General features: G+C 38.3%; 1 protein-coding gene across 4 annotated transcripts in view; it reads left to right on the top strand.

The window, feature by feature from the left end:
- The window catches only part of SLX4IP (SLX4 interacting protein), a 71,520-nt gene that overhangs the window by 41,391 nt on the left and 2,876 nt on the right, over nt 1-27,253 (top strand). For all 4 annotated transcript variants that reach the window (XM_079330667.1, XM_079330668.1, XM_079330666.1 and 1 more), the window contains 3 exons: nt 12,285-12,362; nt 14,229-14,317; nt 26,774-26,883. In XM_079330667.1, the coding sequence (XP_079186793.1) occupies nt 12,285-12,362; nt 14,229-14,317; nt 26,774-26,883 (277 nt within the window). The remainder of the gene's footprint in view (nt 1-12,284; nt 12,363-14,228; nt 14,318-26,773; nt 26,884-27,253) is intronic.

Genomic DNA, 27,253 nt, shown 5'->3' with positions numbered 1-27,253 from the left:
ACAGTGAGCTCCCAGCTTGATTTTATCTGCTTTCCCTGGGATTCTGTGTATTTTTTTAATATATTTTTAACTTTCTTCTCTCATGAAATGGGGCTTACTGGGATCATGTTTCCTGAGTCCATCTTTTCACCCAGTTGCTTTTTGCAAATGTGGCTGTACTTTATTAACAGGTAGAAGTCTTAGACTTGAAATTCTCAGATATTAACTTCTGACAAGCTTATTAAAATGAGAAACTGGAAGAGGTACAAGAGCTGTTATGAGTAGTTCAGCTTTACAAAGATCTGGAGTCAAAGTTCATGTCTTATTTAGTATAAAGAAAAACGCATAAGATGCAATTTCATAAGAAAATACATTTCTTTTGCTTATGAAATTATTTTTGGCTCCTGCAAGCACACAAAAAATATACAATAAATCATGATGGTAAATATTCCAAACTCTTTTGGCCTTGCATTTTAATTTGAACATTATGATGTTTTTAAGGGAAACACCCTTTTCAGACTGCCCCAGTTTGCTTTAGGAGTGTTTGCTATTGCTCTAGGACATGAATTGTGTGAAATGCTTGTAGGGTATGTCCCACATTATAATCCTGTAACAGCAAAACTGATTTATTCCCAGCTGTTAACTCATGCTCCTCTGCTGTGAAACTTTGGTTTGGTTTGAACTAGAACCTTTTCACTTGCCTTGCTTAAACAACAACTTTACAACACTTAGATGGGTGCAACTAGAGGGAGAATAAGCTGACATAGGGGTCTGGGGAGGAGTCTTTCCAGTGAACTTTGATATTTGGAGTTGCACATTGTAATATCTGTCTCTTAAAATAATTACATTGCAGCTTCCCTACAATGGACTCATTTATGATTTGTGGCCAAGTCCTGCAGATCTGTGTGAACTTTAAACTTACATTCATCTGTCTGTGACAACACAGCTCCCTGAAGTATGCAGTAACTTATGCAATAACTTATGAAAAATGTTTTGATTAGTATCTTGTACTTAATATTTCCTGGTTTTGTTTTAGATTACTCCTCCCCCCCCCTTTTTTTTTTTTTTTTTTTTTTTTTTTTCAGCCAGATAATGTGGAATAAAGGCTTTTATTCACCAAAGCATTTTTCTTCTAGAAGATCAAGGTTATATATCTGAACTCTTTCTTTTTGGTCTTTTTTTTTTCTTTTCTCAGGGTAATGGATATTTGACAAGAACAAAAGAAATGTCCATACTTACACACTCTTTGGGTGTTTTTTTGTGATTTATTTTCTATCTTACCTCAGATTGTAATATAATAGAATTGGGAAAAATGCCAAGAAGGGCAACAGAGATGATCAAAAATGAAATGCAATACAGGGAACAGTTAAGTGTGCCTGGACTCTCCAGCCTGGAAAGTATATAAATTATGGGGAATACAATCAAGATCTATGAAATCATTTCTTGTCTCATTCTCTTCCAGTTTGAGAACAGGGGTGTATCAAATGGAGGCATTGGAAATACTGTGGTAGTTAGGAGAACTGTGGAATTCTCTGCCAAAGGATAATAGATATGATAAAAGCTTGTGCTGCATCCACAGCAACATGGGAGAGTATTCCAGGAAGGGGAGACAGAATCTCCTGTGGTGCACTAAGGGTCTGAGCTGAGAGGGATTGGAGCCTGCAGAGCATCAGGGAAGCAACCATGTGTACTTGGCTCTTGTATTTAGTGTCCCCTTGTAGGCATTTTACAGCCAAGGTGTTCAGCTTTGGTTTTCCCCTGTGTGGCCTTTCTTGTCATTCTGCTCCTCTGGAACTGAGACCTCACTGAGTCAGAGTCAGTGGGTGTCAGTCTGACTGTGAGGAAGTTCTGCACTGTCTGGGCTGAAGCATCTGCCTCTGGAAGGATCTTCTGCCGTGACACTGACAGTGGCAGAGGCCTCAGCAATGGCTGCCCCTGTCTGACATGGGATACCTGCAGCTGCAGCACCAGCTGGCTTCAGTGTGTTCTCCCTGTTTTGCTTCTTCCCTGGTGGCAACTCCCCATGAAATTATTTATGGTCTTGGGTAAGAAATGAAATGTTGTACTTATTTTGAAGAGGTCCTTATTAAAGTATTGGATTGGAAAAAAATAATAGGACAGTTGTTTAATATGGTGTATTTTTGTGTAAAGGACGAATTTGGTGTTGGTTTTGAAAATAGGCTTGACCTCTAGCCTTAAAACACTCTCTGCCTTAATGTATTGTATTGCTTTCTCTTGCTTTCATTTCATTTCCATTTTTTTGTTTGTCTCTTTTTTCCATGTGATTTTTTTTTCATTTTGTGAAAAGAAAATATAGTATGGAAATGACTCCTAGTTATGTGTGTGTGAAAAGAAAAAAGAAGTATTTGCATGCACAAACAGCTCTTCTCTTACATATCTATGTGAACTATAAAAGTCTTTCTTTATCATCCAAATATCTCTGCAGAGTGATTTTGCTGTTAGTACTTCAGTTTATGCAATCACACATACATTTATGCAAATGTAAAATTTATCTTTGGAGTTTTCTTTCTATAGTTAGGCAAAAAAATCAGCATCCATTAATCATGTGCCTTTACAAAGTGGTGTGGTGTGTCTCAGTTTCTCAAAGTTGGCTGGAAGTTAATAGGTAATTTATCTCTATCAGTTAAAAATGAAGTTTAGGGTACTAGTTTGATGCAGGTGTTTCAAGTTAGGCAAGATTAACCCCACCTTTAATTTCTGATTTGATACTCACCTGAGAATATCAAAGTGACTCTCATCTAGGCCAGAGAACATACCTTTGGAAAGAGCCCTTGGCATGCTTGTTCCAAGTGGGAATTCAGCATTTTTGGAGGGCACATGAAGCGAATTTGAAAATCTTTCCCTAAGCACTATTCCTTACTTGACTGCTTTACTCTTCTTTGCAACATCTTTTCCTCTTGGAGGTGCTCTTCATGTGTGCTCTGTTTTACAGCTTCCCCAGTCCCTTGGAACCAGCAATACAGAGGATGGATTCTCATGGACCTGTTTTAGCACTAGGCACAGTGGAAGAGGTGGCAGATAGGTTTGGGGTTTTCTTTGAGTGCTCACTGTTTTGGTTGAAATAGTTTGATTCTGAAAATTAATAGGTTTAATAGCTTCTTTTGCCTTTAGTTCAACTGTACATTAAATGAGTTAAAAAAAAAAAAGATTCTTTGAAATTAACTATTGAGTTCCTTTAAAAAAAAATGCTCTTTATTAAATGTTTCTAAAGAGAGCAATATTGTTTTGGTTAAAATGTAAGCAAGAAAGAATAGGGATTTGAAATAAAACCTAAAAGAAAAGTGATTTCCCTAGAAATGTCCAGAGGAATTTACTTAATTGCAACCAGAAGTTTGACCTGGAAGTGTAACGCTTTGACCTTCTAGCTGTCTGGCTTCCTAAATGTGTTGTTTTGCTCTCTTTAAACTGTGAGAAAATCTCTTTTATACATCCTTAACCCCTGCCTTCCCTAAAAGTCTCAGTAAGTCTGCAAACAATCACCAGCAAAAGAAAAATCATCATGATACTTTATGGAAAAAAAAAAAAGTCATTGCAGCTATGTATTGGGCATTGAAGTCTTTTTTATTTTCATTTTAACTGGAAGTAATTGAGGGTATAATTTCACTGTTAAATATGAATAGGAATTTCTTTTAAACTTTCCATGCTACCATATTACACAGTAATATTCTGCTTTGTTCTTAAGTTTCATTATCATATGACCAAGGTAGAAATTACAGCTTTTAAAATTGCAAACATTTTTGTGGGTTTATTCATATTTGGAAAAATTTTATAAGTCTTTATGGGAATCTGTCCAGATAGAGATGGAGGGCCAATTCCTGAAAAAAATTATGTCTCTTTTCTCTGTGTTAGTGGTTTTGTGAGAGCAATTCTGGGTGTTTGATTCACCACAGAGCACCAGGTATGTTGTGGTTATTACACACAAAGTGTTTCTGTGGACTACAAAGGCACAGTGGCAGACCACAAACAAAGCTAACCCAACAAAGCTTTGCAGGGCCCGTGCCTTGATTTGGTAAAAAAAAAAGAGATAATGAAATAAAAATTTAGTAGTGTAGCAAATAATAACACTTCTACTTGAAAAGGAGAGGAAAAAAGTTCAGTGTAATCTTGACTGTGTTGTGGACTTAGAACTTGATGTACCATCAACTTCAGACACATCAGAGATGTTCTAATGCACAGTAAATTACACATATTCAGGGAGAAACATTCCATATTCACTGTAGAAATCCATGTTTAAATGCCAAAACTTGCTTTACAGAGAGTAGATGATATGACAGTTTTTTATTTGTTTACTGAATATTTTCTCTTATTTCTTTAATTAAGATATTTAGTTTGGTGGGAGTTTTTTAATATGCACGTGTGTGTCATAGAATATGGGCAATGCCTTTTGTTTGCTGTTTTCTTGCTATGGCTAAAGACAGGATTCTGGAGTTTAGTCTTTTGCATAAAAGACCTTAAATTTGCTATTTAGTTTTGAGGAAGAGGATGTTCTGTGTGCTTTTTTTTTTTTGCACTTGGCATCTGTTAAGCTGCTGTCAGAAATGGAGGCTGCTGAGCTGTGCTATTCAGGTGGTCCCTGTTAACACCATGTTCTTGAGTGAGCTAAAATGAATTATTTTATAAAAAACATTTTGCAGTCAGTCTCCAGCTCTTTGCACCAGAGCCAGAGCTGAGCTGGTGGCAGTGGGCAGATGAGCACAATCATGGTTGTTCTTTGTCTTTTTTGGTGGTATCCTCTTTGCATCAGAGCTTGTGAGAGCTGAAGGACATAGACACTTATTTGGAAATAGAGCCTTTCAGCAGCTGACTTAATTAGGGTCTGCTTGCCAGCATTTAAAAAGAGAAAATACAGAAGGCTCTATTGTGGTACTTTCCACCTATTTGCTATGCTCCAGAATTTCCTTCTATTCTGAGTTGTTGCAAGTCTAACAAAAGTCTGTTGTGTGAAAAGGCAAAAACCTGTGAACCTCTGGCACTACTTGCTTTATGCAGACAACAGCATGAAACTGCAGGTTCAAGTCCACACATGCCTCTTAGAACTCATGTTCTTTTGAAGTGTCCTCTAGATGTTAGGAGAGAAAAGGAGTTATGACCATCAACATCTACCTCTTAGTTCCACTGGGATATCCTAACAGGAATCCTCAAAAAGAAATGAATTAAAATAATATTTTTTTTTGCTATATATCAAGATCACCTTTCTAGTTTAAGCCACTTTGAAAAGTTCTGCTGAATATACCTGCTCCTGGTTGCTCTTTCCCTCTCATTCTGTCCCATCATATCTCCAGTGGCAGTGTTGGGCTTTCTCACCAAGCCCAGAGGTGTTGTAGCCCTGTTATACAATATATTCCTGACATTTTTAGTGACCCTTGCCTAGAGACCTTGTTATTGGTGGAAGATTAAAGTCTTGGCAGCTGTGGGAGATTTAGGGTTAAAACCCTTTCCTCTTGGGGGTAAAGGTTTTGCAGAAGTTATTTCCTATTGCCAGGAAAAAAAAGAAAAAAAAAGAGCCTGGAGACCTGTGAAAGGTTTGATTGACTTTATTTGAAAATCTTTCAGCATCACAATATTGGCAGCAGTGATTTTGCTGTTCTAATGAACAGTAATGGGAACCAGTCATGTCTGATAAATTCCAAGAGGCTCATTTCCACATTTTGGTTGAGTTTTTGTGCTTGAAGAAACTTTGTTTTGTAGAGATTCTTCACTCCTAAAATACAAAATCTTCCATTTCAAGTACTTCATGGCATCAAAAAATTTCCTGTAGCTCATGGATTTCTTCAAGGAAAAACCACAGAGACAGGCTGAAAGGACATCTTTTGTGAACGTGGCATGTGCTGTATTATGCATTCCCTAGTGCACTGTGAGTGAAACTTGGATCCATGTGGTCATGGGCTGAAATTTCTCTTTTTTATGCTATGGGAAGAGACTCTTGTTTCCCTGTAACACATTAAAAAATTATGGAGTGGATTGAATGTTCCAGCTGTAGGTAAGAGCAGAGGCATTGGTGTTAAAGTAAACAAATGTTGAAATTGCTGTGATCCCCTAAGTTTGAATAGTGAGAAGACCTCTGCTGCTCCCCAGGGAAGAAGAAAATCCTCTGTTTTGAAAGATGAAATGAGCTTTTGTTTGAACTCTTATAATCCTTAGAGTGTGTCCTATAAGTTGATATGGTCCTCAGTAATGATTATGAGAAAACTCTTAGTCAAGGAAGAGTTTTTTACATAGTGATCACATCTCCATTGTCCCAGGTGGCTGATTCACTGTGACATCAAGGCCACAAGAAAACTGTTTCTTGTGGAGAAATCTCCACAGACTGAAAAGGGAAGTTTCCTCTTCCAAGTGAAATTAGTGAAAGACTAATTAGGGAAAGACTCCCAAATTAGTGAAAGACTATTTTAAAGATGGTAATATTTTCTGAACGTTTTCAGTGTGAAAGAAGTGTGTAGAGGAAGGAAAAGTAATCTAAAGTTTTGGTTTTTTTCTTATAGTTTCTAGTAATAAAGTTTCTCTTTGCACCACTTAAAGTTGAGCCTATTTTGCCTTCTTCCTGGTCCTGTCTCACAACAGGAAAATTTCAAATTGGCGAACCAAAACCACCATAGTTCATCACGGTGTCTGTGTCTCATTTGAGCCAGGATCTGCCTTACTTCTATCACTGTGAGGAGTTCAGTGATGGGAGTGATTGGTCCATTTGTTTAGTGTTGGCCAGTTTGTGGGATGTGCACTCTTCCTGATGTGCAGAAGTGGCACTGGACAGTTTAACTGAGCTCCATTGCAGCACAGACACTTTGGAATATTTTGGCTTCTCCTGGGCTGCTGACTTGTCAGACAGTGTTTACCACAGGGTTTGTTTTCCAGTTCTCTCTGCCTTTTGGCTGGTAGCAACAGATGCCTTTCTCAGCCTTTCTCTTGGTTGTTGCGCTCATTCCAGTGGTTAAAGAAGTCCAGGCACGTGGCTTTCTCTGGAATACAGTTTAGATGTTCAAAACAGGGAGCATTCCTAAATAGGTTTCAGTTTGTGCCCATCATGTGCAATTTATAATGTGGTTATTGAGTCTGAGATCAGCAAAAGGGTGAAATGAAATCTTGTGTCCTGTTAGAAAACAGTTGTCTGTGGTAAAGGTGCATTGACCATCAAATCTATTGCTCTGCATTTATCTGCTTGAATGCCTTGGCAGGTGCTGCTGGCTGTTACTGCTCATACATTATGAATGGGTATGGATTTTCCAGGAATGGATCAGCCTTCCTCTCCATCCTTAAGTATTAGTGAGGGGAAGATGGTCTTTTTCCTTCAGAGCTGGTGTGTTCCCAGGACCTCCATCAGAGGCATTAATCATCTTGCAGCCAGATGGTCGTAGATGTGCTTTTCTTCATTCTTTCCTCCAGAGCAGCACTGACAGCCAGCCTAAGAAATGCCTTATCCTGGATCCAGTTTGGCCAGGATAGTTCTGATTTTGCAGTGAATTCCACACCTCTCCTGCTAGAGGAGAGCCCTACAACCCTGCTGTAGCATTTTACAAAATGGCTCAGTCCAGTTTTGCAGTTTGTGGCTCATACTCTGAATGGTTTAGACAGTGGGCTGTGTCTAGGCTATCCAGGTTCTGATAGCAGGGAGGATTCTTCCAGGCCTATCCCTTCCTCTCTTGATCACACTTCTTGAGAGGTTAATGTTTTTCTTCCAGTCAGGGACCCCATTCCCAGATAAGAACTAAATCTTGTCCCCAGGTCCTTGGTGGGAAGGATTTATCACCTATTTGTGTTGGCAACTGGCCTGTGTTCAGAAGATTTAGCAGATAGAAGTGCAGCAGTAATGCTAAAAACCAGTGAAAGAGTAAGGTGAAAAAAAAAATCAGCAATCTGGTTTAGTCTGTAAATTTGTCAGCAATTTGGTTTAAGCTACTGTAAGGCACCCTGGAAAAAGACAAAGGCAAATTCCATCCCTGAATTTATTTGCCAAGTACAAGAGTTGGCAAGGTCAACTGCAGCAATGCTCACCCAATGCTACACTCAAGTATTTTTTTGTCCATTCTTCAAGTGTATCAACTTAATGGCCTGAATGCTTTTCCTTGGGTATCAAACTTATTTTTAAAAAGCTTATGGGCTTGATGTTATGTTTATCAGTACACATTTTCTTGTGTACTTGCTTACAGTAATCAACTTATTTGGATAGAAGGCAAATTATATGGAAAGAATGGATGCCATGCTAACATGCTTCAGTTGTTTTGAAGCCTGTTCTTTGCTGTATAAAACTTTGAACTGGGCAAAGATGCTTCCTGTTTAAAAAACTTCAAGTAGATTCCAGAAAAGGCTTTGGAAATCTCAGCAGCTTTTTGTATGTGATGTCGTGCATCTGCTGTCCTATCTTAGACTTGGCTTTAAACTTAGATGTCAATGTTTTATTTGAATCTCTTCTAAATTAGAAATGGCAGCCTAGTCTGTAGCACATGGTATGGAGTTGGACATTTTTGGGAGGGAAAGCTGCACAATTAACAGTAGGTTTAAAATGAAATGTTCTTCTTTTTGTTTTGTTTACAAACAATCAAGGCTTTTGATTCTGTGGTGAGTTAATTTTAAGTGGAGAAATATGAGTGCTGAAAAGCAGTGTAATAATATGTCTGTAGAGTACTTTGAAGATGAAAAGCTCTATATACTGTAAACATTATTACTGGTAGAGCCTAATCTGTGTGGAAAAATTAATCAAGCATGAGCTAAGTGTAAATTTTTTTAACGTACAATTTAGTGTTTCAGAAAGTCTAATGCACCCATGCCTTTACTTCCACATTGCAGCATTAGAAATTTATCCTCTTGTATTTCTAAAATGTGTGTTGCAATGATTTATTTTATTGTTACTTTCCAAAAGTAGAGTCAGTGCTAATCCACAGCAACCTTTGAGAAATATGAAGTGTCTAGGCTGGGAGGGAAAAATAGGTATGATATAAAAATACTGCTTAGTGAAAATGTTTTGGGGGCACTTGGCTTTAGGCTTGTGCTGTGGCTTTGGACAAGACTGGAGTGAAGGAGGGAGCCAGGCAGGTGCCAAATGGTGCTGGGGAGTGAACACCTGCCAGGCTGCTCCAGATAACTCAGCAGCTCAGAGGCATTTTCCCAGGCTCCCAGCTGAATGGTCCATAATAGCCGTGGGAGAGGGCTTCCCACTGCTCCACACTGCACCACAGCCTCCTCTTGGCAGCCTCCTGGAGCTCAAGTCAGCCTGCCTGTGTCTGCTTTGGAAAACAAGTGTTGCTGGATAGTCTTACAGGAGAGTTGGTGTCTGATACTTCCTCTCGGTGTCGTGGGACTCTGAAATACAACAAGCAGGGCAAATTGCTGTTCCCTTAAGAGGCAGCACTCACTGGTGCCTATTTCAGCTGAAACTGAAGTGTGGCTTTTCTAGAGCCACTTCTGTGCAGTCTCCTTTTGGGTTTCAGAGTCTGTTTATTTCCTTGGGGTTGATTTGTTTGGTTGGTTTGTTTTTCTTGTTTATTTTGGATCTGATGATTTACAGTGCCCAGTTTTGAAACAAAAGAAAAGCAAGACTTCAAGTCACTAAATACAGTTTTATTTCTGTCTGTGTGCTGGTTCTCCACAAAGGGAGCTTTGTCTGTGTTGCATGGTGAAGAGGAAATTGAAGATGGGATCGAGGTTTGCTGAGCCCAGGATGTGTGAACTTTCTACATCACTGGAAGAAAAATTGTCTGTAGATTGAGGTTCAAACTTCTGTGTTGTGCTCAGAAGAAGTTAGTGATGGAGCATTTGGTACATATCAGCTGGTCTGTTCTTCCATGAGATCATGAACAGATTTAAACTCATGCTGAATAACTGAGTAGAAAGTTTAAAAAGCTGCGAGTCACACGGGGTTCTTGGATAAGAAGATTTTCTTGTGAGTCTTATTTTTAAGTTTATTTTTTCATGAAGCAGAGTAGTTAATTGGATAATATATTTCCCCAGAAGGAAGCTGAAAGAGGATATCACCATTTTTACAGTTCTGCAGTAACTTTCACAGCTTTAAAAATGGGAGAGTTTTTCAAACTCCAGCTAACTGCAGGGTAGATCGTATGTCATGTAAAAAAGGGTTTCAAAACATTTACTGAGTGTAGCTGTGTGATACTTTAAAAATGCAGGTATCTTCAATGTAGTGCATCTAAATATTTTCTCAGGCTTAGCAACAAGTAACAGCAAATATCTGTTCAGGCCTTTTCAACAAAGTAGTAAATAATCATGGAAATTAGAATGATTTTTTAGTGTTAGTCCCTCTGGGCTGAGTTTATATGCTCAGGTGCAGTTCCCTGTGAAGGCTTTGTAATACTTTCAGACTTGAGCTGATGCTGCAAAAATAGTTTGTAGAGGTGTCTTGATCTCTTAAATAATTATTTCTTTTGTCAGATCTGAGGTAGGTGTTCTCTTCCACAGAACAGTAGCTGGCTGAATCAAGGGCCTCTAAGGAGAACTTGAAACTTTGTTCAGTCAATCACTTGTCATTAAATACTTAACCTCTCAGAGAATACCAGGACAGCAAGAAAAATAAACAGATATAGATGTCACTGATCTAGAAAAAAATGCCAAGAACAAAGCATCCTGCCTTTTCTGTGGGGGTAAAAAAAAATTTCATTCTTTTTCGTTTTAGATTCCTTTAAAAAAAAACCCCAGAACATGTGGAATATCGCTGACAAATGGAGGTGGAAAGGAAAACTTTTAATATTTACTGTCTGAAGATTTATTTTCCAAGTTGTACTTTTAGGAATGCTACTTTCTCAGCTTTCCAAGGTCACAGTGGTGTATGTTGTTATCACACTAATAACTTATTTATATACAGGGCAAATTCTTTGATTTGACTATGCATACTAGCAGTGATAAAGAATTGTAGGTGCCAAACTGGAAATAGCTAAAAGTAATTTTCCTTAATTGTTCTTTTAAGTAAACACTTAATAAAGCTGGTGGATTACATCCAAATTTTTCTCTAGTGCTCATCATTTTTAAGGGATGGTTCAACTTGTCACATCTTGACTCGATCTCTAAAAGGAAGTCAAATTTTGGGTGTCTTCCTGAGGGGAAGGAAAAAAGATGGCTGATAAATTTCAAAGGGATTGATTGTGATTGATAACTGTAGTTCTTAATGAGAGCTGAGGCTCAACAGCACTCGATGGTGAGCTCCAGAAAATCTTGTAGAAATAGGAGTGGGGGACCCTGCAGGAGAATGTGCATTTATGAAAATAAATGGCTTAGAAATAAGGCATGCCTTGGCACTATCTCAGCAGTGACTGAGACTGGAACAAGCAAGCTTTCCTTTTTTTTTAAATGGTTAGATTATAAAAACAGCAGTAGCACTAACTATTCTAACTGCTAATTGCACCTAGGGTAGCTGACTATCTTCAAAGCATCAATAATTTAAGTCTTGCAGACCCCATCTAAGTTAGGGGAATTATCACCAATCCTCTTTTACACTTTGATTTCAGTGAGGCACCCAGGGAGACTGGGGAAGATGAGTCACAGGTGTCAGTTTTTTGCATTTTCAGTGGGAGTCAGATTGCTAAATCCCTTCATGAATAAAGTGCTAGCTGGTAAACCAGGGTCATTTGGGAGTTTAAGTAGAACAGAAGTAAAAGTGATTTCCTTGGTCTAATACTGTCTCAGCCATAATAGAATATTTTCTGTCCATTTCCTACACTGCTGGTGCTCAAGGATTTCTGTCATTCTTGGGAACAGAAAAAGCCTCTGGAGGTTACAGGTACCTGCTGAGTCAGCCAGGCCAGCTCGGGCTGCTGGACATACTGAGGAGTTCAAATGTGGGCATTTCACACCTCATTCAGTGGAACTCAGAATAAAGCCCTTTCATGTTTGGGTTTCTGTGTAGTTATTTTCTTTTTTTTTTTTTTCCCTACCAGTTCTGTCACCTTCCTCTAGAAGGCAGTTAAATAAATGGATGTCTGTAGTGTTCTTGTAGAATGTGTATGAAACACCACTCTATTAAGTGACCATGACATCACACTATTAAGCAAATGACACCTCTGATCAATTAATTAATTTAATTTCTGTGGTTGGATTCCAGAACTTGGTGGTTAATAATTTGTGTAGACTTTTGCCATGTTTCAGGCAGTAATTTCTTGATACTTCAGTATGAGAAGTCAGCAGGTTTTTTTTGAAAAATATTCCATTAAAGTTACTTTTTCCTTTGTATTATTGAGCTGCTGCTGATTCCTCTCAATTCATTCTCAGCAGATGTGCAATACTTTGAGACCAGAATGCCCAAGATACCCTTACATTTAATATTATCCTTTTGTTTTATGTTGCAGCCAACAGTTTGCACATTACTGCCTACTTCATGAAGAGATGGGTTCATCTCCGTTGTGCTCTAGGGAAACATTATCGTGGTAAGAAATCAGTTGCTTACAGAGTTACTTAGAAGAGGAAGAGAGGGAACATAACTAAGACTTTGTCTGATTTTGGTCTACTTAAAATTTCTTTCAGAGCTTAGGGGTTTTTTTTGTGGGGTTTTTTTGGTTTGTTTTTTACAAAGAAGATTCCTGAAAACAAGAGAAAAGAAAAAAAAAAAAGTGAAGTGTTTCTTGAGATAAGATTTTTTTTTTTTTTTTACTTAATTTTAAATTTGTGTATGTCTTGCCTCAGGGTGATCAGCTAAACCTCACCAAATTCTGTAAGTATGATGAGACTCAGCATTTTCCTGAGTCTCTGCAGGGTGAATCAAGCAGAGCTGCAGCATGAATCACTCCATTATTGCTCGAGTGTCTTGTGACATCAACATGCAGTACAAGTGTATGCAGGAAAGGCTTTCAGTCACCTCACAGCTATAAAATCTTGACGTAGGTGATGTCATTGGACCAGGTCTTTTCTTCATGATTTCTCAAGCCAGGATGCTCTGGAAGGAAGGGAGATCAGTCCTCTCCTGCCAACAGCAGTGCAAAGGAGCTGTAATGATCACTGACCTCTGGGCATTAAACAAAAAAAGCAGAATCCAATAAAATACTGAATAATTGAGTGGATATTTTAAAATAATTTATTGTTTTTATGGGGATTCATGATATTCATAAATGTTTAAATCTGTCTTCAAATGCCAACTGGTTGTTTACTAAGTCCATATTGGCTGAAGAGATCAGTGTTGACTTTAAATATTTCATCAAACTTGTACTTTTAGAATAGAATTTCAAAGTGTCTGTATTGGAATCTCAGCATTGTTTGCTGTCAATTTGAACTGTTCTAAAGCATCAATAAACATCTAAAGATACCTGCATTTTGCTAACCAGCAGATGAAATTGTTATAAAATGTAATAATAAAAAGATGTTACAGGAAGCAACTTGCCCTACTTTTCAATTCTACAAAAAAAAAAAAAAATCTGAGATCAACCTCATAGTTTTTTTTTCCTGCAAGCCTTGTCTCTTTCTTGTCCCACAAAAATAGTATGTTATGGCTTTGCTGGGAAATATAACAAACTTTAAAAATTATTAATTCTCTTTTTATAAAAACAAAACAAAACCCAGCAACAAAAAAAGATCAGAGCTGAAAATATGAAGATACTGATCTGGAAATAATTCCATATGTAAACAAGAAAATATCCAGCTGTGCTCTTCCCATAGCATTGCCAGGTATTGAATAAAGCTTTGTCTCGTCTGTTCTAATCTGAGAACCCTTCAATTTTCAATCCTTTGTAAACAGAAACTTTGTTGTGTTCATAACAAACCATGTGATCTTGAGTAAAATGTGTAATTCAGTAGTAGTTAACCAATTTGTGTAATGACTTCAAAAATCTCTGTAGTCAGAGTGTGAAACACTCTGCCCTGGCCTTATGCTGAGGTTTGATGCCAAGCCCTGATTGAATGTTGTTCTGGGCTACAAACCTAATTTACAGCTTTTGTGATGAAAAGACTCATCACCAGAATAGCACAAAAGAAATCCTTGTTATGTGGTTTGTCTGTTGGTTCTGTCTGCTCTTCCCATCCAGGGGTGCAGGTGGACTAATTTGCAGCCATGACTGTCCTCTTGGGAACTCAGTTTATTCTACTTATTGATTTTTTGGAATGCTTTATACAAACAAAACAAAATGAGAAGTGGCACATTGAAGAGAGTAGGTGAGAAGCTAGAGGGGTGCATGAAATGAGTTAGTGTGAAATTAAAAAAATAAGTAATTTTATGTAGTAAAATAACATGTGTGTTGTTGTTATGAGTGGTTTTGAAAGTGGTTATGATTTTTGTAATCCTCTTTTCAATTCTCTTTGTTTAGAGCTCCGTGTGTTTCCAGAGAAATTTATTGTTTGTGTCAGTAAACTTGACTTTGATCCAGGTGCTTGGACATGTGACAATGATGGATTGGTAGGTACAAAACTGTTCTAAAACTTTTGGGGGGTTTTTAATAGAAATCAGGTGAATGTATCTATATACAGATGTAGTTATTCAAGTATTTGTTACTGTAATCTTGGCACCAGAAAGTCACATGAAGAGTTGGGCCAAAGTATTCAAAAGAGCATCCTGAAATGAGCCTAAGGCAGGCAAAAATGGGAATTTTGAAAACTCAGCATTTTCTGAACCTTGTAAATCTTGAAGAAAAAGACCATGTGTTTAGAAAGCAGGGTTAATTCTAATACCTTGATTTAAGGATCTTTCTTTCCTTTATATATTGTTCTGGTAATATTTTACTTTTCAAAACTATAATGTAGCTGTTTGCAATGTCCATGGGTTTCTTATATGTTTTCTTAGCACTTGTTCTGCACAGCAACTCAAGCAGATCAGGGCTGGCCCTGCTGGGAAAAAAAAATCCCCAAACATTTATGGAAGAAAAGGCACTGGTGTGTGGTTAAATACCATAAGCAATTCTCCTTAAATATTTCATCCTGAAGGCTTCATCAGGGTCAAAGGCTTCTGAATTTTATCCTGCAGTTAAGTGCTGATTGTCTCAGGAGTGCTTGCATGGCCCAGGTGCCTCTCTGTGGCTCACACTGAGGGTCACAATTACACCCTGAGGTCTGGGTGGATTTTAGGAGTTGATCTTACATGTATTAAAGTGTATTTGACCTTTGAAAAAACATATTTTCTTTCACTCATTCTACTCTTTTTGTTTTGTTTTTTTTCTTTAATACCAGGCAGGTTGTTCATATTTATAATGCTAAATGCAGATTTTCTTGTTTCAATTCCTAGCCTGGTACATGCCCTGAAGTGTCAAAGAATCAAGCAAATGTTTTTTGCACTCTGAAAAAAAAAGATCTCCCTGCTCTAGAAGTACTTTGCTCTTTTGAAAATTATTACTTTTTGAGTACTGTCTTGAAAACTACTTAATGCTTGAAGTAGAAAATTCTGTCTCTGCATTCTGACTGAGAAATAGTGATGGGGTTTTTTTCTTGCTTAAGTAACTCTTATGAGATATCCAATTCCCTCATTTGGTATTTTTAATCTTTGCATAAAATAAGAGCTGACAAGTTTTCTTTAGTTTTTCTTGTGATTTTGTGTAGGAAGGAGAAGGCAAATTAAAAAATTCGTTGTTAGGGACTTTAGCTTTACTGTTTTGAAATTGGATCTTGTTCTGTGAAAACTCATTGTTTAAAAGGCAAATTTAAACACTTTCATATCTAAAGAGAAAATATCTCTTAGTGAGCTGATAACCAAATCAATAATAAAGTCTTGGGAGTTTGCTTTGCTTACAGATGCAGTGTGGGTGCACAGACCTGGCTGGGATGGTCAATGTAGTGTGTGGTAGGAGGGAGTAAGAGAAAGTTATCCCTAAGCATCTTCCCTGGTTTGAAGAGCTTGGTAAGATGGGAGCAGACCCTCAGCAAATGTTTTGGAGCATCTGTTTAATTCTTACCACTCCCACTTAAACGGTCCACTCCAGTTTGTTTTATTGTTCTGGGATTCCTACAGCACATTAGGACCAGATTTGTCATATACTCAGCTGAGTACTTTGCCAAACTGGGGGAGTGTTTGATTGCCACTGAGAGTTTTTCAAGTTTTTGGCACTCCAGAAGAAAGGCAAAGAATCTGCACTTTGTGTGTGTCTGCTTTTCTCGGTGCAGTTGAGCCATGAGTAGGCTGGAATTCTAAACTCTGCCCTACAAAAGACCACCCAGAAGACCTTTCTGTTGATACACTCTGCAGATTCTGTCATGGGCTGAAAATGAGGCTGTGTTTTGTTTTCTTCTGTATGTTGTTTGGGTTTGAATAATGCCACAGTGTTGGATGCAAGTTATTTTAAACCTTTAATCAGCTCACACCCTTAGACTTGAGGGCCTGTTTTTGTTTTACAAAAGCAGTTAACTATACATTAATGGAGACTTTGTCACTTTCCTGTTTGGCTGTGACTGTGACTGACTTAGGACTTAGTGATTATGTATTTTTTAAACTGTTTTTTGTGCTGGTTTATGGTCTGGGTCAAGCTTTCATTCCTGAGCTCTTTTAAGACAAATCAGGCTTAGTGTTCCCCTTTCCCATTACTTGGAACAAGTTTTATGTCAGCCTGATGCACATTTCCTTCACTGACCACAACTCTCTTCCTTTACCTGTCTCCAGCCCTTTATTCTTTGCCTTTTCCCTGCTTTTTAGGCTTGTTCCATGTAGCTCTGAAGTAGGCTGTGCTTAAACCACGAGTTTCAAGGGATATAGCCAGCTATGAAATGAAATTTTTATGTCCTGCACCTTAGGAAAGCTTATAATTAGATTGCTTTTGAGATATTCACAAGCCTCAGCATCAGTTGCTGGGAGAACCAATTTTAATCCTTCTGTGATGCTTCATGTAAGAATAAGGTTAGGGTGGATTAGACAGTCTCTGTCAAATTAGCTTTAAGCATAAACTAATAAAATATTTGAGAGCACCTCTAAGGAGCAGACATGAAATGAAATAGAAGGAAATCTATCGATACGTAATTTTCTAGGATATGTTTATAAATGGGTGTGTGTCTGGTTATGTTTAAAACTCAGGCTGCAGGCAGTTTTAAGCATTTTGGAAGAAGGGAAATGTCTAGTAAAGAAACAATATAGCAAGTTACTGAAATTACATAAGCAAATTGGAAGTCTTAAGGAAAAGATGGAAGAATAGGCTGAGTTATTAATGTGAAGTTTAAACATAAAACTATTGTTTCCTGTTTCACCAAACTGTGTTTGTAATCTTGAATGGTTTTATCTTGAAAAAGAAGACAGTTTTGGGAACATGGCAAAAGAGGAAACCCAAGGAAATACATAAGAGCTCTGGAGAGATTAGTCACCTTTGTCAGTGACGACATTTTCTCGATTATTATTATATAGAGAGCTAAAATGGAAAATTGGGAATGGGTTATCTGGAGAAACAGTGGAAATGGAAATGGGTGGAAGGCTTATGAGCATTTGAAAATGTGCAAACAATGGACTATTCATTGATAACCACATGGCTTTATACCAGAATCTATGAGAGGAAGCGCTTCTAGGGAAAGCATGAAGGAGGCTAAGCTAAAGATGGTATTAAAGTGGAAATTGGAAATTACTGTTTGAGTAAAATTAGGAAAGAAAGTGGGGAGTAGGAGATCCTGGCTTGATTCAAAAGGTCTCGGGGTTTCCACTGAGCCTTGTTAAGTTACAGAGAATATTATACAAAAATAAAGATTCTTTTTCAGCAGAATATTACTCTTTAGAAACCAAACCAAACAAACAAAAGCCTCTCACAGGTACACACAGAGGAAAAAAGTGCTAAAGATGTACCTAATACTTTTAAAATCCCCAGCAGGGAAATAAACTCTTAAATCTTCTTCATGCATGTCTGTTTTATAAATTATGTCATTGTAATACTCTTCAGGAGCATTAGAGAATTCTCATTCTTAAAACTCTTAAGAGCCTTAGTTTGCTTGGGTTTTGATTATGCTGGGAAGAGGCTTCTGGTTCTTCCATGCAAACATGAAACTTAGCTGCAATTAACAGATCTGTCCCATTGGAGTGTGCCCTGCTGGAATAGTGTGTCTACTGGAATGTGGAATAAAAACTTCAGATAGCAGCAATTTGTAAAGATTAGTACAGGACTTTATGTGGAATTTAGTTATCTTAAATGCTTTAAAGACTTATTGTTAAGTGATATCAGATTGGGTAGGGGAAGAAGGAAATGCTGTGAGAAGGAATTGCACAATTCACACTGTAAGTACAAACTTTGGCATGTGTGTTTATCTGTATGTGTGTATAAAATATTACAGTGAAACTGCTGTGCTGGTGGGCTACTACTGCAAAGGTCACTCTACATCCAGCCACATATTCCTTTCCTTTCTGGTTACAATGGACCAAGTGATTCTTCAGTCGAGAATGAATTAGTTCATTGACTTGATCTAGCAGAAAATTATTTATTTGTGAGGTTTCTCTGTTTTTCGTTAGAGGATTAGTTTTCCATCATGTCAGTTCACTGAACCAACTCATCCTGTACCCACACACTTGCCAATTGTGATGCAAAAAAAAATGTTGCAGGAGCACAAAGCCAGGATTTGGATGAATTGAGCCAAAGCAACTTTAGGTAGCAGCTAAGAGTTACCTGAAAATAACATCCAAAACATGTTAATACTACATTTTCTGTAATATTTGTCTTGATGCTTTTTTTAATGTCACTGTCCTTTTAAAATTTTTATTAATCTAGTTTTCTGGGATTTTAGATAACGTGCTGAATTCTTTGCAGTCATTATAAGAAACAGGAGAACAACATTAAGCTGTAGCTGGTAAATATGAAGGAGGTTCACTACTTTTTTAAAAAGGTAGAGGGGGGGAAACTGCAGACTAATGAACTTTATCCAAATACCACATTAGTGGAACAGGCAAAGAATTGCTTGGGTGAGTTTCCACTTTTGACACTTGAAACTTCTGTCACTTTTTTATACTTATCCTTCATCTTCTGTGCTCCTGCTGCCTTTGCTTCCCTGGGCATTCTTGTTTCAGTGTTTGTCAGTGCTGGGGTCATTCAGTGTTCCCTCTGAAATCAAGGGGTGTTTTTGTTGTGATTTCTTGTTGTCATTTGTGTGGTTCACTTTCAGCCAGGTCACTTAGTGTTGATCCTTGGCAGAACCACGTGTTGGGTAAGGGTGAGACTTCCCTTTCATTGTTGGTGTAGCTGTAAATTAGCTTGAATCATTAGGCTGCTGTCTCTGAGAAACAGCATCTCAGAGTAATGATCCTGAAGTCTTTGACTTGGTCATTAAAAGAAAGCTACAGCATCTTTACAATATTCCCTTTTGTCCCAGCTGTCTGCCCCTTCTCCTTGGAGATTACCACTCCTGCAGCAGCGTTTGCCAAAAGGGCTGTGTGCCTGCATCTCATCTTTCTGTGTATCACAGCCTTGTGGACTCATGCACACTGAGCTTCCCTGGATTTGCAGGGAAATTTTTTTTTTTTTTTTAAATTTTCAATTCATTCACTGAATTATGGGTGGGAGCAGCTGGGGCATTTGTGTGTGTGCTCCCTTCAGCCAGCTCTGAGAGGGGCAGGAACCTCCTGCAGAAGGGGAGGGAGGGAGGAGACCTGAGAGCAGTGATGCTGTGAATTGCCTCAGTGAGATTTGTCTGAACTTGTTGGAGTTTCTTCTTCTAGCTTACAAACTGATTTATTTTCTGCATGGCAAAAGTCTCACAGCTGTCTGCTGCATTTAACTATCCAGAGAAGTGGACAAATGATGAAATGAAAACTGACACAATTATTTCAATTAGTCAAGACCAGAGAAGGCTTTGGAGAATTTGAGAGGAACCTCCCAGAGCTGGGTAGAGGCACTCGGGCTGTAAATGAAAATCATCTGTTGATAAATGCACAGCATTTTTACTGAAAAGAGCAATTGCTGTGCTCATGCAAACTGCAGAGTGAATTAACTGTGTGGTCACTGGAAAAAGGCCAAGATATTGCTGCAAGGAATTGATTGGAAAAGCTTTGTTCTGTAGCATTATTTGTCTGAAAAGCAGGCAGAATATTAGAGTATGTATGGAATTAAATAAAAAGTAATTTTGATTGCCTTAAAGCCAACAAGTAAGTGGACTGCATCCTCAATAAAGTGAACCTCATTATGCAAAATCAGGTGAAGCAGAGCAGAAATATAGATGGTCCTATAGCTGCAGTATAAATGATTAAGGTTGTAAAATGATTTCCATATGAAGCAATCCTCAAAAAGTAGGGACAAATTGAGTAATCTTTTACTCATTTTGGTAGTTGCTTCTTAAAGGAGTGCTCCAGTTGATTTAAATCTAACTACTTAGCAGTGTTCACAGGATCTCATTTGTCAAAGCCTTGTGGTTATTTAAGATATTATCATCTGTCATCATCCTTTCACCTCCCTCATTTTCCTCTCCCCCCTCACTGTTGCTGTCACAGCTTATGCTGGTGGTTCATGTGGATTTGAGCTGATTCTCTGCTCTTTCCTTTCTGCAGACTTGGAGAGGACAGGCACCCCTGGCAGAGGGGCAGGGGGAAGGCTGGCAGGGATCATGTTAAAGCTGCAGGGAGCTAAAGATTTTATTTAGCTGTGGTGCATCTGTGAGATTTTGATGCTCTAGGATTTGAAAGGTGTAACTCACTTAAGGTTTTGATAATAATTCTTGATATTCCTGTTGGGCAAAGAATATTTGACAGGATTTAAAAGAACTGTTGTAAAGAGCAATCAGTTCCTCAGTCTTCAGCAGAAATCTCTTGGAACTAATAGAAAGTTCATAACTTGACTGAGTAGGAAACTGAAATATATGATGGTAAAGTTCACAGCAGGGTTTTTGAACAATCTGTAATGATTTGAAATTATTTGTAGGGACAGATCCCCAGTGTGGGTTCTTGGGGGGTTTTTGGGGTGGTGGTACTGGTAGTGGTTTTGGAAACCAAGCTGTAAAACTAAACTGTTGAACAGTAATTATTTCTTGAGCTGTGAAGTTTGTGTTTTACATGTTTTGGTTTTGTATAAGTGGTGAGATGAAGAGTATAAGTTATTCTTGACAACATCTCCTCCAGGTGTTACTGCATACTGTAACTGCATAAAAAGAACAAAAGAGCATAAAATTGATGGATTTTTTTTCCCTGTAAGTATCAAAGTATTGGACATCTGAACACACTGTATACATCATGTGCTCTAATTCTTTTGTCATATAACCCATGTTATGTCTGGAAGGACAAATGCTGAGTTTGCTTCAGTGTTACTGGTGGGTGATGCTGAGGGACATCTGGCTGACCCTGATACCCAGTGAGGTTTGGTAGGCACACAGAGGATCCTCATGCCAGGCTGGGAAAAGCTGGAGTACAGGATTACAGGAGGCCCTGTCTCAGATATTCTCTCTAAATTTATAAGCTGGAGAAAGGGGTCAAGCACCACATAAAATTGCTATTCCATTTTTTTAATACAAATCTCAAGTGTGAAATATGTATGTCTTGCATGCCCTGTTTCATAATTGCTGGAGTGTGGAATCTAAAAATTGATGGAAATGGCTGGCTGAAGATTCATGCTTATAAGACACTGGTTCCTTTAAAAAGGTAAAAATTCACTGTTAATATGCCTCAGATTTTTCTTCAGTGTCATTGAGAAAAGTTATTTTGGTTGAAAAGCTCTTGTCTACTCCTCCATTTCTTATCAGTGGACACTTTCTCTGAAGATAGAATCTGAGTATTGTAGCATCAGTATATAAAATCATAATGATTAATAGCTCAATTACTTAACATTAATTTTAGCAGTTCTTGCCTTCAAGCAAATGCACACAGCCTGTGTCACGTGCTGCTCAGTATGTAAATAAATCAGTTTGGGAGCACTTCTGTGCCTTTAAAAAGTGTGATGGGTATTTGCTCTGTGTTACACACAGGTCTGAATTTATAAAAAGGCTCCCCTGCAGCTCAGAGTTTTAGGAAGAATCACATTTCATTGTTCTCTGCCATTTACAGCAGGGATTCTTCTGTTTTCTCTACTTTAGTGGGTGTTCAAATGCAAATCTAGAAAGCTCTGAATTTCTTACACTCAGAACAGTCTGGGATTCCTCCTATATGTGAAATGCAGTTAAAATCTGAACTATATACTTCAAAAGAAAGAAGGCATTTTCCTCATAGAAGTCACATGCTTTAAACTGATGATGATGCCTGAGGGACCTTTGGAATGTTTATAATAGCCAGGACTTATGCATTGAGTGAGAAACTTGGGTTCACACCTTATGTTTTGAGAAAGTGGAATGTGTATCACAGGGGCCTGTAACAGATTTGGCCAATGCTTGGACTAAGTAGTACAGACCATAGAATCTCCTGATAAGCAAAACTGAAGGTCTATGGTGTCAAATTCAAAACAATTTCGGAGGTAGATTATGAAGACTGTACTGATCCAGGAGTTTGATTTTGCTTTCTGTGCAAGGTCATGGGAAGGCTGAACAGTTCTGCTCCTCCTAGACAGATGCAGTTTACTCTGATTGTTACATTCTTCTCAAGATTGAATTTGGAGTATTTTTGAAAACCACCAGCATTCCTTAAAAATACATATTTCAAAGGCAGCACCAGTATTCCATTGTAATGTGGGATGATCCTTAATGGTTTTTACTGGAATTTACTGGCTTTTAGACTAGGACAGTCAACTTTAAATGTAGAGTAATATTCCACAAATCTGATCAAGGAACTGTATTTCAGGTTGAGAATAATATCCATTTCTGTACTTGGAAAACTTCTGCAAGACTTTTATGATGTGGTTGGAGTTCATAAATAGAACTGCCAGGACTGATGCATCACTACATTGGAAATGCAAAAAAATTTGCATCTTGAAACTGTGGAAAGCTTTTCCTTCATGTGGGTTGGGAGATGGCAGGAGACGAGACCCAAAGTCCTGTCTCTGTCACTTTTTTATCAGTTAGATTGTAATATCTGATTCTTCCTTCCCTCACAAGCCTCCTCACTTGCTTTAAGGAGCCCTTTTTGTTTATCAGATTGGCAGGAGTCCTGTGTGACCTCTCTGATCTGTCAGTCATCTGTTAGGGCACTTCTGAAACCTAAAGGTTATCTTTGATGGTTGAGCTCATGATACAGCTTAGAATGACACTAAGAGAAATCATGCCATTGCAAGCTTACATAAAGCTCCCCTAAAAATGTGTTTCTGTCTTCTTCATTTTGCTAATTTTAATTTTATTGTATGTGCCTGGGATAATACTTGAGTTCATAGATTTGCCTGTATTATTATCTTTATAGTCCCCTCCCATTTGCCACCATGATATAAAAGTTGATTTCTTGAACCCGTTGATGTATTCTATTAAGTATTTTTGATGAGCCCTATTGATAAATGCATTTTAAAAACAGTATGTTTTTTATTATGGGCCTGGGAACCAGACATGAAATGTAATTATCTCTTAGTCTTACTTTATTGGTACATAAGCTTGTGGCACTGAGAAGAGTAAGAGACAATTAGAAAGCATGACACCAGAGTGGTAGGAAAGGGGGGCAGCAGTGTTCACTTTGAAATTTTTCTTTCAACCCAGTATTAGACTGGAAGGAAAAGAGTATTTGTATGAATATATTGTGATGATGGAGAGGCCAGAGCTTTTTCTGCTTCAGGGTAATGAGTTGAAAGGGTTCCTTGCAAGTTCTTTAACAAATATTTAATGTGGTACTGCCAAATTCAGCTTTCTTGGAGACAGCTGGAGATAGCAGTGACTGCCACTTTTAAAGTTTTGAGGGTTTCTTTTTCACCTTGAGTAAGTAGTAACTGGACTAAGATAGCAAAATAAAAAAAATCTTCAGTTTGATAAACCTTACAGGAAGTATTTTCTGTGCATAACATATTTCTCTGTAGGTTTTGATAGGCATTTTTCTTCCTGCAGACATCTCTTTGGATAAATATTAAGGATCTTAAAATCAGGTTTGGGAAAGCCAGTGTCATGAGCAGGTAGGCTGGTAAGACTTTGAAAGTTTCACTTCTGTGGACCCTTCTCTGCAGTTTTAGGGACAAAAAGGACTGAGCTTACCCTGGGATTTTAAGAGCACATATTTCTAATAGAACTTGGCAGTTCAAGGGCTAGAGAAGCATTTTAATCTTTTGTGCCCACCCAGTCTCTATACAAATGTAAATATGTCTGTCTTTAACAATTTGCCAAGAAATGTGGTTTTAATTTGTTAGCAGCAATCCCACTCCCTGCAGCTCTTTCAGAGTCGAGTTGCAAGTCTGGCGGTGCTTTGACGTTTTTCTCTGTCATGGTGTCATTGTTTATATGATGTCTGCTTCTGCTGTCCTCCCTTTTATGCCTGGAATATTTTTCTTTAATTATTTCACTGCCTAAAAGGAATCTGGGATTACTAGACAGGATGAGAGCAGATTAGCTTTTTTTCTTTCTTTAACAAGTCCTGAAGTTCCCATAGGAAATATATAGTATTCCCAAAACAGACAGTGTGTTTTATTTTTTTTTTAATTAACTAAAATTATTAAGTCTAATAAAGAAAATAAAGGAAGTATCACCAATAATGGCTGTGTGTCTTAGTAGTATTTGGAGTACCCACTGTTGTTATTTATGACTCTCTCTGCCTTCTATTGTGGACTTATTCCAGCCTTAGGGAGTTTACATCACTACTAATAGCAAAAGGCTCTCTGGTTCCCACAGAGTCTTTCAAAGCCTGACTCATATGCCTTATGTTAATTGTTCAGCTCTCAAAATACAGCACTTACAGGGTGTGGTTCCGAGGGGAAAATCTACTGTACTTAGAGGGCATGTTCAGAAGTGTTTCACATATAAATCATTTCGATTTTTACTTTTTTTGATGCCTTAACCCTTTCTGTCACTGCTTTGTGTGATAAGATATTTGAAAGCTAAACAAAAGGTTGATGACAGTGCAGTGAGGAAATGTGTTAGCCCTGCAGTTGGGGCCATTAGCTCCAGCCTGACTCAACTCAAAAGTGCCATGACTTCATCATCTTTGCCTCTCTGCAGGGTCTGCTCCTCACAGCCTGGTGGGACCATCCCAGCCCTGTAGGGTCTGGAATCACATGCAAATTAGAACTGGGCTTTATTCCTTATCTGCAATAGGGCGTGCATGGGGACAGGAACTACCCCCAGTCCTCCCCTGGATTTTGTACCAAGGGCTCCTTCCCATGCACTGCTTACCACGGTGACAAGAGTTGTCTCAGCGGGCTGTGATCCTGCAGGGCAGCACGCTGGGGACTGGAGATTTAACAGAATGAACCTGACCCGTTTCCACCCAGCAGGAACTCAGATGGGCTCTGGCTCTCTGGCCAAGTATGAGTGCTCTACAGCTGCTTTGATGCAGGCTGATTGTGTAAGACTCTTCAGCCTCAAAGTTGTGTGACTGTTACTGGAAATAGTTTCTACAGACTTTGCAGTCTCTGCCTTCTCTTAAAATTAGGAGACCGCTCGAGTGTCTTAATAGCATTTCTGTCTTAAATAACTTACAAAGTATGAAAATATATTTAGTCAAATTAGGGGAATCTACCTCCAACAAGAATAGAAGCAGCAATTAATCCCTCAGATTAAACTAGTTAAGCTTGATTTCTGAGGTTGGGATCACATTGCATGTGTGCTGCGTGTGCTTTCTGTCTGGTGTAAACACACTCTTCGCACCATGAGTGGACAGAACTTCAGTGTGGCTCAATGCACACATTTGTGTAACTTGTCTCTGAAAGGAAGGCTCAGAACAGCTGTAGTTTTTTTAAGTGCCAAAATGGCTTTATTTGCCTGACAACACTCCTTCTGCTGGCAAACTAGGAAGCTGTTTTCACTGGCTATTCCTTCTGGAGGAGCATGGAGGTCCCCCCGCCCTTTCCTTTAAAACAGAAGTAAAAATGAGCAGGGCTTAATCTCCCCTAAGTGACAGGTTTCTGAGGGGTGTTCCAGGCAGGGGTCATGTACAAACTTTGGCCTTGTGCCTCTGCTGGTTTTCTCTGTGTCTCTCAGTTCTTCCACACCACCTGGTTCCAGTGCCCTTCCTCCACCAATGAATGGGCTAAAGCAGCACTCCTTGTGTTTGGGGAGCCGCTGTCAGAGGCTGCATCATGGAGGCTGAGGCAGAAAAGTGATCTCAAAGACAAGGAAATGCACAAAGCCTCTTCTTTTAGTGGCTTCACCACTTCTTTTTCTTCTCCTCTGGAGACTCGGAGATAATACTTTTTTGGAGTATTCAGTAGTTAATGGTGAAATCAGCAAATGGCCCTTCTCTGATTGAGATTTGTTTCATTGTGAAAGGAAGTTCTCACAGCTTGAAGAAAAGAGCATTTTCCTTCCCTCACAGTCGCCCCAACCTCGTATTATATAAAAGGATGGTGCTGCTGTTAGCTGAGACCAGAAAGAATTCCCCTGTTGTCCTCTAGTAGCCAACCTCTGCAAGCTGGGAGTGTTTAAATGTTAGAATTAAAAGTTTTAACCCTTGCTTTGTTCAATGAGCAAATAGAACTGTGTATGTTTTTTTGTAAGTATGGAAAATCATGGGAATTCCTCTGAGAATAAGTGTATAGACCACTGCGCCAGTCAGTCTCTGCAGAAAAAAAACTGACAAGCATGCTCCTGTCTACAAGAGAGATTCCTGGCATTTGTCACAGTTTGAGCCACAAAGATGTCAAATATTTGCCAACAGTTTCCTCAGATGGTTTGGAAAGCTACATCCTTTACATTGCAGTCTTGTTTGTTTGTGGTGTATTTTAGCATACAAAATATGTTCCTTGGGAGTCAAGGGGAGGGAACTGACTAGACTCCCAAATATTAAAAGATTAAAAATAATTGTTTCTTTTAGACTGCTCAGATCAAAATAATAAGGAACAGCTGTAAATCTTAGTATTAGAAATGGAGCTTTCTGTTGAATAATCATAACTTGATGTGTCATGTTTTAAACCTGTATTTTCTTTTGGAGCAGAAAGAAGAACTTTCCAATGGGACGTCTGAATATTTTACTGAATCTGCTGAGAGCAAGAAGCTTAAGATTCGTCTGAGTGAACAAATAAAGCAAGACATCCTGAGGAAAATGTATTGCCACTATACTTTCTAAGCTTTTGAATTTATAATTGGTAAAATTTGGTTTGGTAGAATATAGCTTATGTAACAAAATTTTAAATAATATAGACTACAAAGGATTGTTTTAAATTACTGAAAGATTACTACTGTAGTGTGGATAAGCACATAAAATTATGTTGTTGTTTTTTACAGCATGGAGAAAGCTATTACAACCCACATAGATATCACACATAGCACTAGGCAGAGTCAAAACAGGCTGTTTTTCCTTGAATGAAGCTCTGAGCCAAAATAAATATGTGATGCTTGAATCGGGTGAGAAATACTTCACAAATATATTTTTTGGTCATTTTGAGACTCTGGATCAATAGTCACAATTAAAGAG

This window comes from Erithacus rubecula (assembly GCF_903797595.1).
Source record: "Erithacus rubecula genome assembly, chromosome: 2".
NCBI lineage: Eukaryota > Metazoa > Chordata > Aves > Passeriformes > Muscicapidae > Erithacus > Erithacus rubecula.
This window is presented reverse-complemented; position numbering and strand designations above follow the sequence as displayed.